This window comes from Dioscorea cayenensis, chromosome 18 (assembly GCF_009730915.1).
Source record: "Dioscorea cayenensis subsp. rotundata cultivar TDr96_F1 chromosome 18, TDr96_F1_v2_PseudoChromosome.rev07_lg8_w22 25.fasta, whole genome shotgun sequence".
NCBI lineage: Eukaryota > Viridiplantae > Streptophyta > Magnoliopsida > Dioscoreales > Dioscoreaceae > Dioscorea > Dioscorea cayenensis.
Genome location: NC_052488.1, coordinates 13,278,895 through 13,296,129, shown reverse-complemented (window position 1 = coordinate 13,296,129; position 17,235 = coordinate 13,278,895). Strand labels below are relative to the sequence as shown.

At 34.7% G+C, this 17,235-nt stretch overlaps 1 protein-coding gene across 1 annotated transcript; it reads left to right on the top strand.

Moving 5' to 3' along the window:
* The first annotated feature begins 1,083 nt into the window (after positions 1-1,083).
* Positions 1,084-3,994, top strand: LOC120282405 (uncharacterized protein At3g17950). Its single transcript, XM_039289211.1, has 3 exons — positions 1,084-1,224; positions 1,293-1,756; positions 3,710-3,994. The coding sequence occupies exons 1-3, from the start codon at positions 1,156-1,158 to the stop codon at positions 3,726-3,728; spliced, it is 552 nt and encodes a 183-aa protein (XP_039145145.1). The 5' UTR covers positions 1,084-1,155; the 3' UTR covers positions 3,729-3,994.
* Positions 3,995-17,235: the final 13,241 nt, after the last annotated feature.

The following is a 17,235-nucleotide window of genomic DNA, read 5'->3' as shown; positions in this document are numbered from 1 at the left end:
GAAATTTACAAAACATTATGTTCTTGATCAATTAATTTTTTTTTTATCAAACTCCTTTCTAAAAATTAAATATATAATTATTATTACTATCATTAAATTAGTATTAAATATAAAAAAAATTATTTTACACTAGTAGATTCTATTTATTAATTATAAGTATGTGTCTCAAAAAAAATCAACTGAAATACCTGAGAAATGAAAATATGATTAAAAAATAATGCCAAAATTTTTCCTTGTCTTAGTCCAAATTTTGTTTGGTGAGAAAGAAATGTCACATGATTTTAAATCATATTACAAAAATCACATATTGCCAAAAATTAGGAAAAAGCAAAGAAGAAAATGATGCAAATCTTCCAATTTGATAACAATCTATGAGACGACTATCCATTCATTCCAGCCACAATAAAATATCGTATAAGAATAATTTTTTGGTAAATAAATTCAATATTAAAAAATTTTTCTTTAAAATTTTATGAATAATATGGAATAAAGATTGCCATTTTTCAGAAGGTAAAAGACAAACTACAACTTATAGTATAAAAAGGATATATAAAAATTTTACCTATTAAAACACAATTATATATATATATATATATATTACAAAAGCGTTGTCCCATAAGAGAATGTTAAGGGACAAGTAACTAGTATAGTGACGCACTAATTACGGTGGTTTAATAATCCTTAAAGATTTATTAATTTTGTCAGATGTCACATAGGGTGATTAAAATCTTATCATGTGCACGTTCAAAAGATATTTTTAAAAAAAATCTAAATTAATAAATTCATCTATTATACAACCCTCAAAAGGAGAGAGAAATAATATCTTTCTGCTCGTGACCGGTAAACAATTAATAAACAGTAATATTGTTATAGTATTAATATAATATTTTATGATTTATGCATGATTATTATAAAAGAGTATAATTTACAGGATTTACATGCAAATATAGACTTTTACAGGGCTATGAAAAAAAAAAGAAAACATTTTCAAATAAAAATTAATATCAAAATTTTTCAAGGGGGTAAATAGTAAAAATATACAAAGCCCTTTCATTAATTTCAAAATCAAAACCAACCCCCTCCCTTTCCGTTTGTCTCTCTCTCTCTCTCTCTCTCTCTCTCTCTCTCTCTTCGATTCTTCAAGCTCGAGCTCCAATGGAGGCGGAGCCCATCCCCTCCTCGCCGACCATCTCCTCCGTGTCCTCCTCCGATCTCGACACCGAGGTGAGCTCCCTCTGTCCCTTCCAATTGCTCCTCTCTTATCTCTCTCCAATCCCTTCTCCTTCTCGCAGTCCACGGGCTCCTTCTTCCCCGATCGGAGCACCTCTCTCGGCACTCTCATGGGCGTGTCCTTTCCCGAACCTCCCGTCCGTCTCCCCTCTCGCCGGGTCCCAACCGGCGACGCCGCTAGGCGAGCTGCCCCTCCTCCAGCCCCCCATCACCGTCGTCTCCGCCATCGGCGGCGGCGCAGATGGTGGCGCCTTTGCCGTGATGAATCAGCTCACACCTCCCTCGGCGAGTTCCTCCAGGTCGAGCGCCGCCTCGCCGAAGCATCTTCCGGTCACGGCCATTTCCTTTACGGCGGCGTGGCTCCGGAGCACGAGGCGGTTGGCGGTGGGCCGTTGTTCGAAAACGGGCGTGTCCTCCCGCCGCAGGACGCCAGGGGGCAACGTGCCAGGCCTGGGCACCCGCCGCCGGCGGGATCCGCTATTAGGTTTCCGGTGCTGCTCACCGGGATCTGCAGCGGCGGCGAAGGGTAAACATGTCATTTCCATCTCCAATGCTTCACTTTGCATATGTTCTTCTTTTGCTTTCCATCTTGGAATTTTATTTTTTTTATTTTTTATTTTTTTTATTTATTTTTGGTTTCTTTTTCTTCTTCACGCTCGTCGGTGGTGGATTTCAGATGATCATTTCGTCCTTTTTTTTTTAAAAAATTATATATATATATATATATACAATTTTTAAACTTATTAAGTTGATTTCTTGGAAATTAAAAAGAAAAAGGGAATTTTTTAATTGGTTCGGTATTATTTAATATTTTCAAAAGGGTCCAGATTGCATTAATTAAAAGAATATTGTTGTCTTTGATGTGGGTTTTGGTCCTACATTTGGTCCTTCCTATGGAAAGCAACAAGCATTACAAGATTGTGAATAGCGAGAGCTTCATACATGCAATTTTACTGTACGTTTGGCCTATTAAATTTGTTTATCTTTTATGTTTATCTTGGTTATTAGCCTACATAAAGGTATATAATTCAAGTTCGAGCATTTAAATTTTACAAGTCTACAAATTATTTTATTGGAAATAAAAGAATATTGTTTGAACATTTTGGTAATAATGTCCAGTAATTAACTTGCTTATATTCATTTTGGTAATATATTTTTTTAGCAATGTTGGAGATCCATAACAAATTCTCGCTTTACTTTTATTCATTTAAGCTCTTATCAATAAATTTGGGATTTGTGGTTTGAGTATAATTTTTTTTTAGTAGAATCAAATTTAAAATTTGGGATAAAAATTTAATGATGTTGATTGGAGATGGCTTTATTCATTTTGGTAATATTTTTTTTTAGCAATGTTGGAGATCCATAACTAATCCTCGCTTTATTTTTATTCATTTAAGCACTTATCAACAAATTTGGGATTTGTGGTTTGAGTATAATTTTTTTTTAGTAGAATCAAATTTAAAATTTGGGATAAAAATTTAATGATGTTGATTGGAGATGGCCTTATTCATTTTGGTAATATTTTTTTTAGCAATGTTGGAGATCCATAACTAATCCTCGCTTTACTTTTATTCATTTAAGCACTTATCAACGAATTTGGGCTTTATTTTTATTTATTTAAGCACTTATCAACAAATTTGGGGTTTGTAGTTTGAGTATAATTTTTTTTAGTAGAATCAAATTTAAAATTTAGGATAAAAATTTAATGATGTTGATTGGAGATGGCCTTATTGATTTAAGCATTTATCAACAAATTGTGAGGAAACCAATGAAATGGTGATTTTAGTTTTGCTAGAACTTTTAAATTAATAGAAATATAAACAATTTAATATATCTCTTTTCCTTCTTTTACAGTAGATGTTAATCCTGATTTATATGGGGTGGGTGCTGTTGTTGGCAGTGCTCCATTAGATATAAGGACACTGATCCCATTTTTTAATTCTTTTCTCTTGTTTGTTTTGTGTTAAAAGACACAATCCAAAGTGAAAGAATTTATTTTTTTGGGGGAATCCAAGTGAGGCTTGTTCTTTTCTTTTTTAGTCCTATTTTATTGTGTTAGGGGGTAGTGGCTCTATTAGACTAGCACACTGATCCCATTGGCAAGTTTTGCTTTATTTTTTCTTCTGTTTGTTCTCTGTTGAAAGAAGGCACAATCCAGTATGTAATGTTTTGAATTTGCCAAAAATAAACTTTTTACCTCTGACTGTTATTGTAAAAATTTGCTCTATTGTTAGTTACAGCCCCTAAATTTTTTATCAAGTATGGATTAACTTTAACTAAAACCATCAAAGTGATTTGTTTAAAATATAGAAATTTTTTTTAGAAATAGATAGAGGAATACTCTGTACTTCTTTACAATGATCTTGTTAACCGTATTTAGGCAAAGATTGCAAGGAGTTGATGTAGGAGTTTTTTATAATTCCAGAAGATTTCAAGGGAATATATGCAATTTTTTTTTCCCTTGTGTTTTTGGTTGCAGACTCAGAAAGAGTAGATAGAGTCATGCAATGTAAGCAAGTGAATAGAAAAGGGTCTCACGAGTACTCTGGGGAATCCTTTTCTAAGGGTAACCACATGATAGATGGAGACATAAAGGACACAGTGTCTGGTTCTTATTTTGTCCTGCATTTATGTAGTCCTTTCTGGTTGGAACCCACAAACTGTTTAGGTTCATTATTAAGCTTCCCTTACCCACTCCGTGCACGTTGTATGGACCATTTAACTTTTACATTATATTCACAAATATTGTGTGAACTTCTTGAAAGTCAGGTTTTTTTTTTTGTTAAGTACGCTTGGTTTCTTATAAATGGAATAGATCAGATTACCTTTTTGTTGTGTAAAACTTTTAGTTCAAATTTTTTTTTTTTAAATTAATAACATTGGTTGTTATTCAATTAACTTAGTCTAATTGTTGAAAATAGCATTACTTGGTTTTAAAATAGAGGATTGACACTACTCTATAGTAGTCTTTAGTAATATTATAGACAGTAAAGGAAGAATGATGAGAAATAGATTCTCAATTTAATTTTTTTTAATGCAGAAAAAATCATTGTAGCCTTGAAAATTGGTCACTGTATATCTTGTTCACTGATCTTTCTTATGCTTAATTTTTAATTTATTTTTAGATAACTGGATTATTTTTTTAAAGTGCATCTGTTAGGGATTTTGCCAATATTATTTCATTCTTAAAATAATTGGAAAATCTCTGTAGGTGGTTTGTATTTGAGGAAACTCTGTAATGATGAAACTTTCATATTTCAACTTTTGTGGGTCTAAGAACTATATGAAGAAGTTGAATGTCACTTATATATATTATAGTTCAGACTTGTTTGATCAGAATGACGGAAAATAAATTAATTATTGCAATGCAATTCTTTAAATTTAGCCTAAAGCCCTAGCTTCTGTGGACCACCATTGGCTAGACAAATCAATTCTTAGAGGATCAGATGGCATTGAATTTGTTAAGTGTGGGTATTTTATTATGTTAAACTATCATGTATTTGGATTCTGTTTGAAACTTTTGAAAGGTTCTGATTACTGATACTCAGTGCTAATAATTTTAAATGAGTAATGCTATATAACACTACTCAATTACACTAATACCTCACACGACCCATGTGGCACATATAATTTCTCTCCTAGTCAGCATAGTTTTTTTTTTTTAACAAAAACAAATTCTTGAAATTAGGCAAAGTTTTTTTCTCTCGGTGCTCCAACCCATCTTCCCCATTTTCAATGCTAGGGTTAGGGTTAGGGTTTTTGGTTCTCTTGATGGTGATGGATCTCTCGCCGGAGCCCGATGAGTGCATCCGTGAGTTTTTCTCCACCTCAAGCACATCGTCTCCGAGGATGAACGGCGCCGCCTGCAGGAAGAAGAGTGCTTACGGTTTGAGCGGGATCTCATGAAGCTTCAATCCGTTTGTACCTGCCATTCATGTCCTATATTCTATATTCTAATAAATCATAAACCACATACCAAATTTTTTTTCAATTTTTCAGATTTTTAGGGAAATTATTGACTTTGTTTGGGTTGTTGGAACTAGTTTGCAGTGTTAGTTTGCTATTTTGATTTGGAAATGGAAATGATAGGAGTGAGGTATTGAGATGAATGAGGGTGGAGTCGGCCACATAAATCTCGTCTCTTTGTAGCAAACTCGTCTCTTTCAACACGTCTACGAAGGTGGAGTCGGCGTCGGCGTCGGTTGCAGCTAATTATATGCAAAGAAGAGTGGCGATGAAAAGAAGGGTGGGGGTGGTGATGAAGGATGCCAGCTGATTTCAAAAATTTGTTTTTTTAATAAAAAAATTATGCTGACTAGGAGAGAGATTATGTGTGCCACATGAGTCGTGTGAGGTATTAGTGTAATTGAGTAGTGCTATATAGCACTACTCATTTTAAATAGCTTAGATGGCATGATAGGTTGTATTATTTTTTGTCTGTGTACCATCATGCTTTTGTTTTGTACATCTATACCAAATTAAAAAGGGTTTGCAATTGGCCCATGACTTAAAGTGAACCAGGAAAGGTTTTAGCACAGTTTAGGTTGAGTTTTTCTAAACCAGATTGAGTTTGGTTTGAGATTTTAAAATACTCAACGAGAAGACTACTTAAAAAATAAATGAAATAAAAAATTTGAAATCATATTTCAATCATTGAAAGGTGGCTAAAAATAATATTCAGATTTTTAATTCCTTGTTTATAGATATTTGTGCTTTCATAATGATTTAGAGGGGATTCTAAACTCTACATCTCCACCAAAGTAACAACACATTTACCAACTCCTTTAGTTTCTGGTGCAAGTTGTGATTCTTTGTTCCTTGCAAATATCACAATATACACTTATTATTGTGTGTCTGTGTGTGTGCATGTAATATTTGTCATGGAATAGAAAATGAATGCAATCAATATTTCATTCCCCTCCCAGGTTAGGCTTCATGATTTGTTCATATTAAAAAATAAAATAAAATAAAAATAAATTAATGAGTAAAGAATGCAATTAAATATAATTTCCAAATGAATGAATTATGATTATTATTATTTTTATTATTTGTTTATTTATTTATATGTTTATTTATTCATGAGAATCACTAGCATTGTTTTTTGGTGATAATTTGAAGTATTATTATTTATTTTGAAATTTTTTTAATTAATTTTTTTTACACAAAAAAGTATTAACAGACAATCAACGGTTGTAATCTCCTTCACAAAGTGTCTTTTTCATATTATAACACAATGATAGAAAAAAAAATGTGGGATAATCTTATTAACTATCATATCTTGTAAGTTTTTTTTTTATTTTTTTTAATATTTACAAAGATGATAAGGTCCCACAAAGGGTTGTTAAGAGACATGGTGATTTATTAACCAATGTTTGGAAAGAAGGAAAATATCATCCTTTCGCATGAAACATAGAATGATTATTATTGTTGACCCAATGATTCGATTTTGAGTATGTCTATTAACCATTTAAATAATAATCCATTGCATTGGACAGTGGTTGTTATGTTTTGCCAATTTTGCCATCAATAAAAACTAGGTCAAATCCATTCAAAATTGTAAATCTAGATTGGTTTTGGACTTTGGTGTTGAATTATTATTCTAAGGAAACCTCATATTTTAATTTAACTAACACTAATTAAAATAAATTCTTTAAAATTAATTTTATTTATTTAAATATTTTTTTAGGGATAATTGTTTATCAATATTTGCTTCATGTGTGTGTCTATTTAAAACTCGAACAAATTCAATCCGTGGGTTTATCTCTTGTCAACCAAGCCCGCAAACTCAATCTGTATCAATTCACCAACAAATTTGAATTTAGAAGTAGATATCTCAGAAAAGAGGGATCGAAAATATATAAATTTTTTGTTTTTTTCTGGAGGTTTTTTCTTCTAGGGTTTGTGTTTTTTGTTTCAGTGTTGTGACCACTTCTGATGGTTCCTTTTTGTTCTTTTGTTGGTGGGTTCAGTTGTTGTTTCTTGTCTGTACTTTTTTTTAATGGTTGTGGTTTATTCATTTTTTTAAAAAAAAATTTAAATAATTAATTGATTATTCTAATTTTTTTTGGATAATATCAAAGTAGATGTTGTGTTTGCAGATAGGTTGCCATTAAACAAGATTAATCAACATCCTAAACACCACTTGGGGACATTTAAATCCACTTCTATAACTAATATTTTTTTAAAAACATCACCATAAATATTTGTTGTATAAATGAGTAAAATAAGCACTTCAATTTTTTTAAAAGAGTTTTAATATTTTTACAAAATAAAATTTCTAATTGGGTGAATGCTAACTTGATATCTATGTCATCATATAATTTTTTTTCTCCATTTAAAAAAATTTTAGTTTCTTTATAATTTTTAGAATTTAGAGATTTATTTATACAGTTTGAATTTAAAATTTATGAAAAAAAATAATGTGAATGCAAAATTGCCATCTATGTCATTGGTGAAATCTATTTGATAAATTTACAATGTAAATATGACATCACTCTTTTTAAATATCTAAATATAAAATGTCCCAATGCTTCCAATTTTAAAAAAAAATCCCTTAAATTATTTTTTAATGATTTTTTTTAAAAAAAAGCCAATACGAATGCTTCTATTTATTAGCCCAAAAATGCTAATATATCTATATAAAACACGCAGAGGAATCATGTATTTGAAAATATTTTTTTATTTATAAGTAATGCAATCACAAACATAGTAATGCAATCATTGTTTCACAAAATATTTAAATATGATGAGGATTAAATTATGCAATTTTGATAAATCAACCCGTTAAAGTCTCCAAACCATTAATTGTTTGCCAAGAATCATGCTGGTTTAATTCATAAACAAACCTTCATGGAATTTAAAGCTCATTTCATTTCAATTAACAATAAGTAGATAGTTGCTTCACATGGGAGGATCATGTGGTTGATGCTTGTTATTGCAAGTTAATGGCCTTCATAATGGTGTTGTTATTGATGCTATGTACCTAGTTGCAAATCTAATTCTTTTCTTCTCCATGAAACAAGGTGAGAAAATAATAAAGAAATGGAAAGGGTTGTGAACTCACCCTAGGTTCATTGCATTGAGATGAGATTGCATCAAACTAGAATTTCCATTTTTACCAATCCAAAAAACAAAGGGGGAAAAATGATGTGTTTATGTGAAGGTTTGGTATAAAAGACGCCATACTCATGAAAGAGGTTTTCTTGGTATCATGTTGCATTATGAGTTAATAAAATATTTTGTAAATAATTTTGCCTTCCTTAACAATCTTTTAATCAATTAGCATTAGGTTCCTTGTGTAGAGTATTAATGTCATTACCTAAGAGACGATTTGAATCTTATTATTAAGGCTAACTGATGGTTTTATGAAATAAGTAGAATTTTATTTATTTTTATGGTATTTAATAATATTATATACCATTTATTGATCAATTATGAAATAGTATATATTCATAAATTATTAAAATAATTTTAGTCATCGTTTATTAAGTTTTTTTTTTATTATATTCTTGCATGTGTATATAATGATTGAATCCAACACAAGTGATTAATTGTTTGTTTTGGCTCATTTCGTAGAAGACTGACTTAGTTTTACATTATTAAAAGTATTTTATATATTCAAAATCAAGTTATACCTACAAACTTGCACTCAAATTTCATTGTCAATAGATTTTTTTTTATTTTTTTTTATTTTGGGGGAAAGAGCTCAGAGAGCTTATTTATTAATAAGAATAAAGAGGTTTACAAAAAGTTTAAAGATTACACAACAAATAAAGGAAGATAACTAAACAAGCAGCAAAAGAACTAGCAGAATAAGGAACTAAAATATGAATCCATTATCCGTGAAAGTCTTCATGATCCACCACGGCAAGTCGCGTCCAAACAGGTTGAGGTTTAGATTGTGAATGTTGTTACCGGCGCCAGTGAGAGCAATGGCAGGAGCATTCCAGCAACTAGAAATGTCTACAAGAGTAGGATTTCCAACAATTTGGAGGAGATGAGTGATGTCTGAGATGTCCTATGCAGATCGCCAAGCGACAGGGTGCAAGATTCCTATAAGAGATGGGAAAGATCATGGTTGCAATGTAAAATGCCACGAATGTTCAGTTTCCTGTCAATAGATGATCGAACAGCAATGCCTAAGGCTTTGATCCCAGCTTCAGTATGCGACTCAGCTTCAAACTTACAACAACCTGCGCATGAGATAACATAAGTATGATTTGAAATAAAAAAAAAAACCTTAGATTACCTGTCTTGTTCATATCATTCCATTTGTGAGCATAAATAAGAAAGAGGGGGAAAAGTTATTGAGGAGAAGATGTCGTCCCAAAAGAGATGTATTTTCCTTCATAAAGTCCTTTACATGGGCGACAGCTCTGATAGCAATGCTAGAAAAGTTAGGATTAATGTTGTTGAAAATGGCATCACACCTAGCCTTCCAAATATACCAAATATTAGCTGCAATAACAAAAATTGTATGCATGAAAAATTTGTAATCTGTGATCCAAAAGCCTGAGGAGATGTAATCTGGAAAGGAGATGTTAATGCCCAGGATATGATTCAAAGTATTCCAGATCAGGTGAGTATAACGACACTCCTTAAATAAGTGCTCAATAGATTCGGATTCGATATTGCAAAATACACATAAAGATCTAGGACCAAGATTGATGTTGCTGAGATAGTCAGTAGTGGAGATTCTACCATGTAACATAAGCCATATAAAGTGTTTAACCCGCGGAGCTACATGGAGTTTCCATAGTTTATGCCATCCAACCCACAACATATTCGAGTCTGAATTGTGATTAAGGTAATGATAAATGACTGATGAAATTTTTAGATTGGAGGAGTGAGGATGCCATACCTCTATAGTCTAAAGAGCAGATTTTAGATATCAGAGGACCCAGATAATCTCAAAAAATGGAATAAAGCATATCATTGTTCCATTGACCATCAACATAAAGATCAGCTAAACAAACAATATTTAGATCAGCCCAAACATTTAAATAAGTGGGCTTAAATGCAAGAGGGATTTCAAATAACTAAGGATCAAACAAGAATGAAGTTTGTAAGGGGTTGAGAGTTTTAATCCAAAGGTTGGGTTTTAATATGCCTGCTGTCTTGCATATACCTCTGAAAATCCAGGAACATTTAGAAGGGATAGAATTAGACCAGAAATTAATGCAACCATAGTTATGTCGAACAATGTCAACCCAGAAGATATTATCGGAATTTAGATATTTAAAGATATTCTTAGCCATGAGCGAATATTTAGCATGAAAAAGATTCCGGTGCCTCAAGCCCATCTCAGATTTTTTATCAGTGACACAACACCAAGCCACTACATGGATGCCCTTTCCATTGCCTCTTTTAAACCAAAAGAAATCCTTGACCAATCTAGTAACATATGTTTATGTACTTGGCATGCTTGCTAAAGGGATGAATTAAGGTATTAATTCCTCATTTTGGCATAGGATATTTATATGCTTGTTAAGAAGACGGGTTGAGGTATTAACTACTCTACATGCTTTTAATGTGGTTGTATACATTAATAAAAAAAAAAATGCTTGTTTAAAGTTAAATATAATATTAGTTTCATATATGAACTATAAAGATATTGATGTTTTATTTGGATTAATCACTTCTTTTCAATTTGCCTCTCTTTAATCCTTCTTTTATTTTGGTCCGGTAAATTGAGTCCAAAACTTAATCCGCATAGTTTTTTTTAATTAAAATATTATTAAAAAGTAAAAATAAAAAGTTGAATGCCAGTATCCAAACAAAACCATCATATCATCACTGATCACCATCTCCGGTTTCCTATTCATTTCCATCCGTCTACTTTCCTCCTAATTTCTGGTTTTGCAATTGCATTCCTCTCTTCTTAGTTTTACTGCTCCACGCCAAAACCTCTCACATCTTTTCTTCATCCCCACCACCATGAACCATCAATCCACTTCCCTTGACGATCGTTCAACCAAAGGAAAGAGAGAGTAAGTTGGCGACTTTGTTACATGTATATATGTATCTCTTATTCTTCTTCTTCTTCCTCTTTGGATCACAGTTTGGAGAAAGATGGAGTTCTAATGGTGTTAGTGTGTCCCAGTGACTCTGAAGAAAAGTGTCTTACTTGTGTATCTGGTTCTTCTTTATATGGTATTCATCTTGTTCTGGCGAGGTTTGTGTTATGGGTCCAGCCCATATTTGCAATATTTCATATTGCTTTTGTTGTTTATGTTGGGCCTTTATGTTGGACTTGTTATGTCTTATTTCTTGGGTCCATTTGGCATTGATATTAGGGTTTCCAAGAGAATTTTCTTTTGGTGATTTTATTCTTTGGTTTTGGCTGTACAACATGAAAAAGGCGGACGGCAATCAAAGAAGAAAAGAGAGAGCTTAAGAGGGGTTTGTTATTCCCGGTTTTGTGTGCGCAGTTTTGATCAACTCTATGATCGGAGGTGCTCCCGTGGTCCGATTTTGCTCAAATTTGGCCAGCTTGTTCCTGACAAGAAGGGCTTCATTTTGAACGGTCGGATAGTCCTCAGGTGCTCTGGTTTGGTCAGAAATGTAGCTTTAATAGACCAGCAGTTTTTGTGTGATTTCTACACTTTTTTGCTCTATCTTGATCTCTTATTGTTCTTGAAAATTGTTGGTGGGTTGTGAATCCTTTGTTGACTGATTTGGGGTTCTTTTGCCCTCAATTTATCAATAAGAGAAGTAAAGGGTGGACTCCTTGAACGGTCTCGTGGTTTTTATCCTTCACATCGAAGGGGTTTTCCACGTATAAATTGGTGTGTGTTGTTTGTGATTTATTATGGGTTGATTAAATTATTTAATTGGTTGGTTGTCTTGATTGTTTGACTTTGTGAGTGTCGTGAGAGACCTCCGGCGATCTTTACAAAAGTGGTATCGAGCCGAGGTTTAATTTGTCACATTATGGAGTCGAGTAGTAGCCATTCGATGGTAAAATTGACATCAACTAATTATTCTATTTGGAGACCTATGATGGAAAAACTTGTTATATTGCAAGGACTTGTATGACCCAATTGAAAGCTGTCACTAATTCGATGGTAGTGTTTCTAAACCATCTAAACCCGGATAAGATGGAAGAGAAAAGAATGGATAAAGTTGAAAAGAAAGGCTTTTGGGGACTATTAGGCAATGGGTTGATATCGAGCATTTTTCAACCATGTGTCACAAGAGTCGACCCATATGATTTGTGGAAGAAATTGGGAGGTCTTTATGAGCGGAAGGCGCTCATAATAAAGCTTCTTTGATTAAGAAACTTGTTAATTTGAAATTGAAAGGTGGGAAGTCCGTTTCGAGCATCTTAGTGACTTCGAGGATATTATTAACAAGTTGACTACCATGAAAAATTTGTCTTGATGATGAGTTGCGGGGCTTTGTTTCTATTGAGTTCTTTGCGAGACGGTTGGGAAACCTTGGTTGTGACTATTAGTAACTACTGCTCCGGGATGGTGTTCTATCTTTGGATGTCATCAAAAGAAAAGCATGTTTAATGAGGAAATTAGAAGAAAGGAGATGGGAGTTGATAATTCCACGGGCTCTTGTTGTTGAGAAACGGAGGAAGAAGCAAGAGTAGGGGTTTCAAAAGCCACAATAATCCAGAAGCGGGTCCAAGTCCGAGTGATGGGAAGAATGTGACTACATGCCATTATTGCAAGAAGCTCGGTCATATCAAAAAGTATTGTTTCAGTCCGAAAAGGGAGCAGAGCAAGAAGAATGACTCACATAAAGAGGAAGATGACAAAAAAACAACTGCGATGTGACTTCTAAGAGTGATGATGATGTTACTTTGATTTGTGCAACTTTTGAGTGTTATCATGTTGATAGTTCAGACTCAGAGTGGCTTGTAGATATAGGTGCTTCATACCATTGTGTTCCTAGAAGGGAGTACTTCATGAACTACCAAGCTAGTGATTTTGGTAGTGTTAAGATGGGTAATCAGAGCTCAGCAAGCATTGTTGGTTTAGGTGATATTCGTGTGAAGACTAGTCTTGGATGCATACTTACATTGAAAGGTGTGCGCCATATTCCTGATCTACGCCTTAATTTGCTCTCTGCTAATGTGCTTGATCAAGAAGGCTTCCGACACACCTTTGGAAATGGCAAGTGGAAGCTGTCAAAGGTTCTATAACGAGTTTGCGAGGCGAGTTGTGTTGCTCTTTGTACAAGACATATTTGAGTGTATGTTCGATGAAATTAATGCAGTGGAAGATAAGAATTCTCCTAATTTGTGGCACCGAAGATTGGGACACATGAGTGACAAGGGTTTAAAATGTCTACCAGGAAAATCTCTCATTCCTGTTGATACTACAGTTGCTCTTGACCCTTATGATCATTGTCTGGCAGGAAAGCAACATAGAGCTTCTTTTGCTAGGAAGTCTATAAGGAGGCAAGCTAAGCTGGAGCTTGTGCACTCTGATGTCTGTGGTCCCATTGAGGTGGAGTCAAATGGTGGCAACAAATATTTTGTTACCTTCATTGATGATGCTACTAGAAAAACTTGGGTTTACATGTTGAAGACCAAGAGCCAAGTGTTTGAGACATTCCAGAAATTTCATGCTATGGTGGAAAGGGAGACGGAAAGAAAAATTGAAGTGCCTCCGTTCTGACAATGGTGGTGAGTATACTTCACATGAGTTCGAGGAATTATTGTTCACAGCAAGGTATTCGACATGTGAAGACAGTTCACGGCACTCCACAACATAATGGTGTTGCGAGAGAGGATGAGCGAGAACCATTATGGAGAAAGTGAGATGTATGTTGAAGATGTCGATCTACCTAAATCATTTTTGGGCGAGGCGGTGAAAAGCTGCGAGTTTATTTGATCAACCGTTCTCCATCTATTCCTTTGGGTCTTGACATTCCCGAGAGAGCATGGAAGGGATGTGATCCCACATATTCACATCTTAGAGTCTTTTGGATGCAAGGCATACATGCATGTCCGAAAGATCAGAGATTGAAGCTTGATTCCAAGACTACTCCATGTGTGTTTGTTGGCTATGGTGATGAAGAGTATGGGTTCAGGCTCTATGATCCCGAGAAGCAGAAGGTAACGAGAAGCAGAGATGTAGTGTTCTTTGAGCATGAGATGGGAGCAAAACTTTTAAGGGCAAGGTATCATTCTAACTCAGATTCGTTTATTGATACTACTGATGACTCTTCTGTTCCTACTTCTGTTTCTGTTGAACATCCAACACATGACGATCTTGATGCAACACATGATGGTATTGAGGAGGTACAACCTGATGTTGATGATGATGTACCACAGTTTGATGATGCTCAACCAGATGATGAAGAGGTTCATGAGCAGGTGGAACAACCTACTTCGCCAGTGGATGATGTTCAGATTAGAAGGTCAACCAGAGATCGTAAACCTTCTACAAAGTATCCAAGCACAGATTACATCTTAGTCACTGATGAGGGAAGCCCGAGAGTTTCCAAGAAGCGTTGTCTAGTGAAGATAAAGATCTTTGGCTCGAGGGCTATAAAAGAGGAGATGGATTCTTTGAAGAAGAATCGGGACCTATGAGTTAGTGAATCTTCCTAGAGGCAAGAAAGTCTTGAAAAAGCAGGATGGGTTTTCAAGAACAAGAAAAGATGAGTGAGAAGATAGTGAGCGGAAAGCTCGATTGGTGGTCGAAAGGATGCAACCGGAAAAAGGGCGTTGACTATGATGAAATTTTTTCTCCTGTTGTCAAGATGACTTCTATCGAGAGCTGTTTTTAGGGGTATGTTGCAAGTCTTGATCTTGAGTTGGAGCGACTGATGTAAAGGCTGCTTTTCTACATGGTGACTTGCATGAAGAAATCTACATGGAGCAACCTGAAGGCTTTGAAGAAAAAAGGAAGGAAAGACTTGTTTGCAAGTTGAAGAAGAGTCTTTATGGGCTTAAAGCAGGGCACCAAAGGCGTGGTATCGGAAATTTGATTCGTTTATGACAAGTAATAGTTATAAGCGGACTTCTGCAGATCCTTGTGTGTATTTCAGAAAGTTCCCTGGTGACAACTTCATTATCCTTCTTTTGTATGTAGATGATATCTTGATAGTTGGGCAAGATTCGGGTGATAATTAGCAACTTGAAGAAAGATTTGTCCAAGTCGTTTTGACATGAAAGATTTGGGTCCTCGCAAAAGCAAATCTTAGGCATGGAGATTGCTCGTGACCGCAAGGCTAGAAAGTTATGGCTATCTCAACAAAAGTATATTGAGCGTGTGCTTGAAAGGTTCAATATGAAGCATGCTAAGCCTGTTAGCACACCACTCGCATTACATTTTAACTTGAGTAAGAGATCTTGTCCTACAACAGAGAAGGAGAAAGCAAGTATGTCATCTATTCCTTATTCTTCTGTTGTTGGTTCCTTGATGTATGATATGGTGTGTACAAGGCCCGATATTGCACATTCTGTTGGTTTGGTGAGTAGATACTTATCCAATCCAGGTAAGACTCACTGGGATGCAGTGAAGTGGATCTTCAGATACTTGCGTGGCACTTCCAAACTTTGTTTGTGTTATGGAGGTGGCAAACTTGTTCTTGAGGGATATATAGATGCAGACATGGCCGGTGATCTTGATAGTAGAAAGTCTACTTCAGGTTATGTGTTCACACTTCAGGGGGAGCCATTTCTTGGCAATCAAATTACAAAAAGTGTGTGGCCTTATCGACTCTTGAGGCGAGTATATAGCAGTTTGTGGAAGCAAGTAAGGAAATGCTTTGGTTGAAGAGGTTTCTTCAAGAGTTGGGTTTGGAACATGGTGAGTATGTGGTGATACGTGATAGTCAGAGTGCTATAGATTTGAGCAAGAATTCCATGTATCACGCCCGCACCAAGCATATTGATGTTCGATATCATTGGTTGCGGAATATTATTGAAGAAAAGATGATGAGCGAAGAAAGTTCATACAAATAAGAATGGATGCGAACATGTTAACCAAAAGTGGTTCCGGGAAGCAAGCTTGATGTTTTGTGTCAAGCTTGCGGGAATGAACTTCAAGTGGTGATTGAAGAGTGTTCATCTTCCCGTGTTGGGTTGGAGGGGAGATTGTTATGGGTCGACCCATATTTGCAATATTTCATATTGCTTTTTGTTGTTTATGTTTGGCCTTTTATGTTGGACTTGTTATGTCTTATTTCTTGGGTCCATTTGGCATTGATATTAGGGTTTCAAGAGAATTTTTCTTTTGGTGATTTTATTCTTTGGTTTTGGGTGTACTGACATGAAAAAGGCGATGACGAATCAAAAAAATAAAAAGAGAGCTTAAGAGGGGTTTTGTTATTCCCGGTTTTGTGTGCTTGAGTTTTGATCAACTCTACGATTGGAGGTGCTCCCAGTGGTCCAATTTTGCTCAAATTTGGCCGACTTGTTCTCGACAAGAAGGGCTTCATTTTGAGCAGATCGGATCGTCCTCGAGTGCTCTGGTTTTGGTCGGAAACGCAGCTTTTAACTGGACCAACGAGTTTTTGGGTGATTTCTACACTTGTTTGCTCTATCTTGATCTCTTATTGTTCTTGAAAATTGTTGGTGGGTTGTGAATCCTTTGTTGACTGATTTGGGGTTCTTTTGCCCTCAATTTATCAATAAGAGAAGTAAAGGGTGGACTCCTTGAACGGTCTCGTGGTTTTTATCTTTCACATGGAAGGGGTTTTCCACGTATAAATTGGTGTGTGTTGTTTGTGATTTATTATGGGTTGATTGAATTGTTTAATTGGTTGGTTGTCTTGATTGTTTAACTTTGTGAGTGTCGTAGAGACCTCTGGCGATCTTTACAGTTTGAGACTAACAAAGTCCAATGATTGGATTTTTGTTGATTTTTTTTTATCCCCGCTTAAGAGGTGAAAGTATTAAATTTTTCTCTTGTTCTTGTGGGGGTTGTTGATTTAATCTTCAATCGAATATACGCTTTAGAACTGTGTTACTGTTTGTTTTTAATTCAAAAAGTTTGAAAAAAAAATATAAATATAAATATATATATATATATATATAAC

Excerpts from the sequence above, each read along its gene's own strand:
- LOC120282405 (XM_039289211.1), top strand. The coding sequence starts at position 1,156 with ATGGAGGCGGAGCCCATCCCCTCCTCGCCGACCATCTCCTCCGTGTCC. Across the intron at positions 1,225-1,292 it reads CCTCCGATCTCGACACCGAG|TCCACGGGCTCCTTCTTCCC; the intron begins GTGAGCTCCCTC and ends TCCTTCTCGCAG.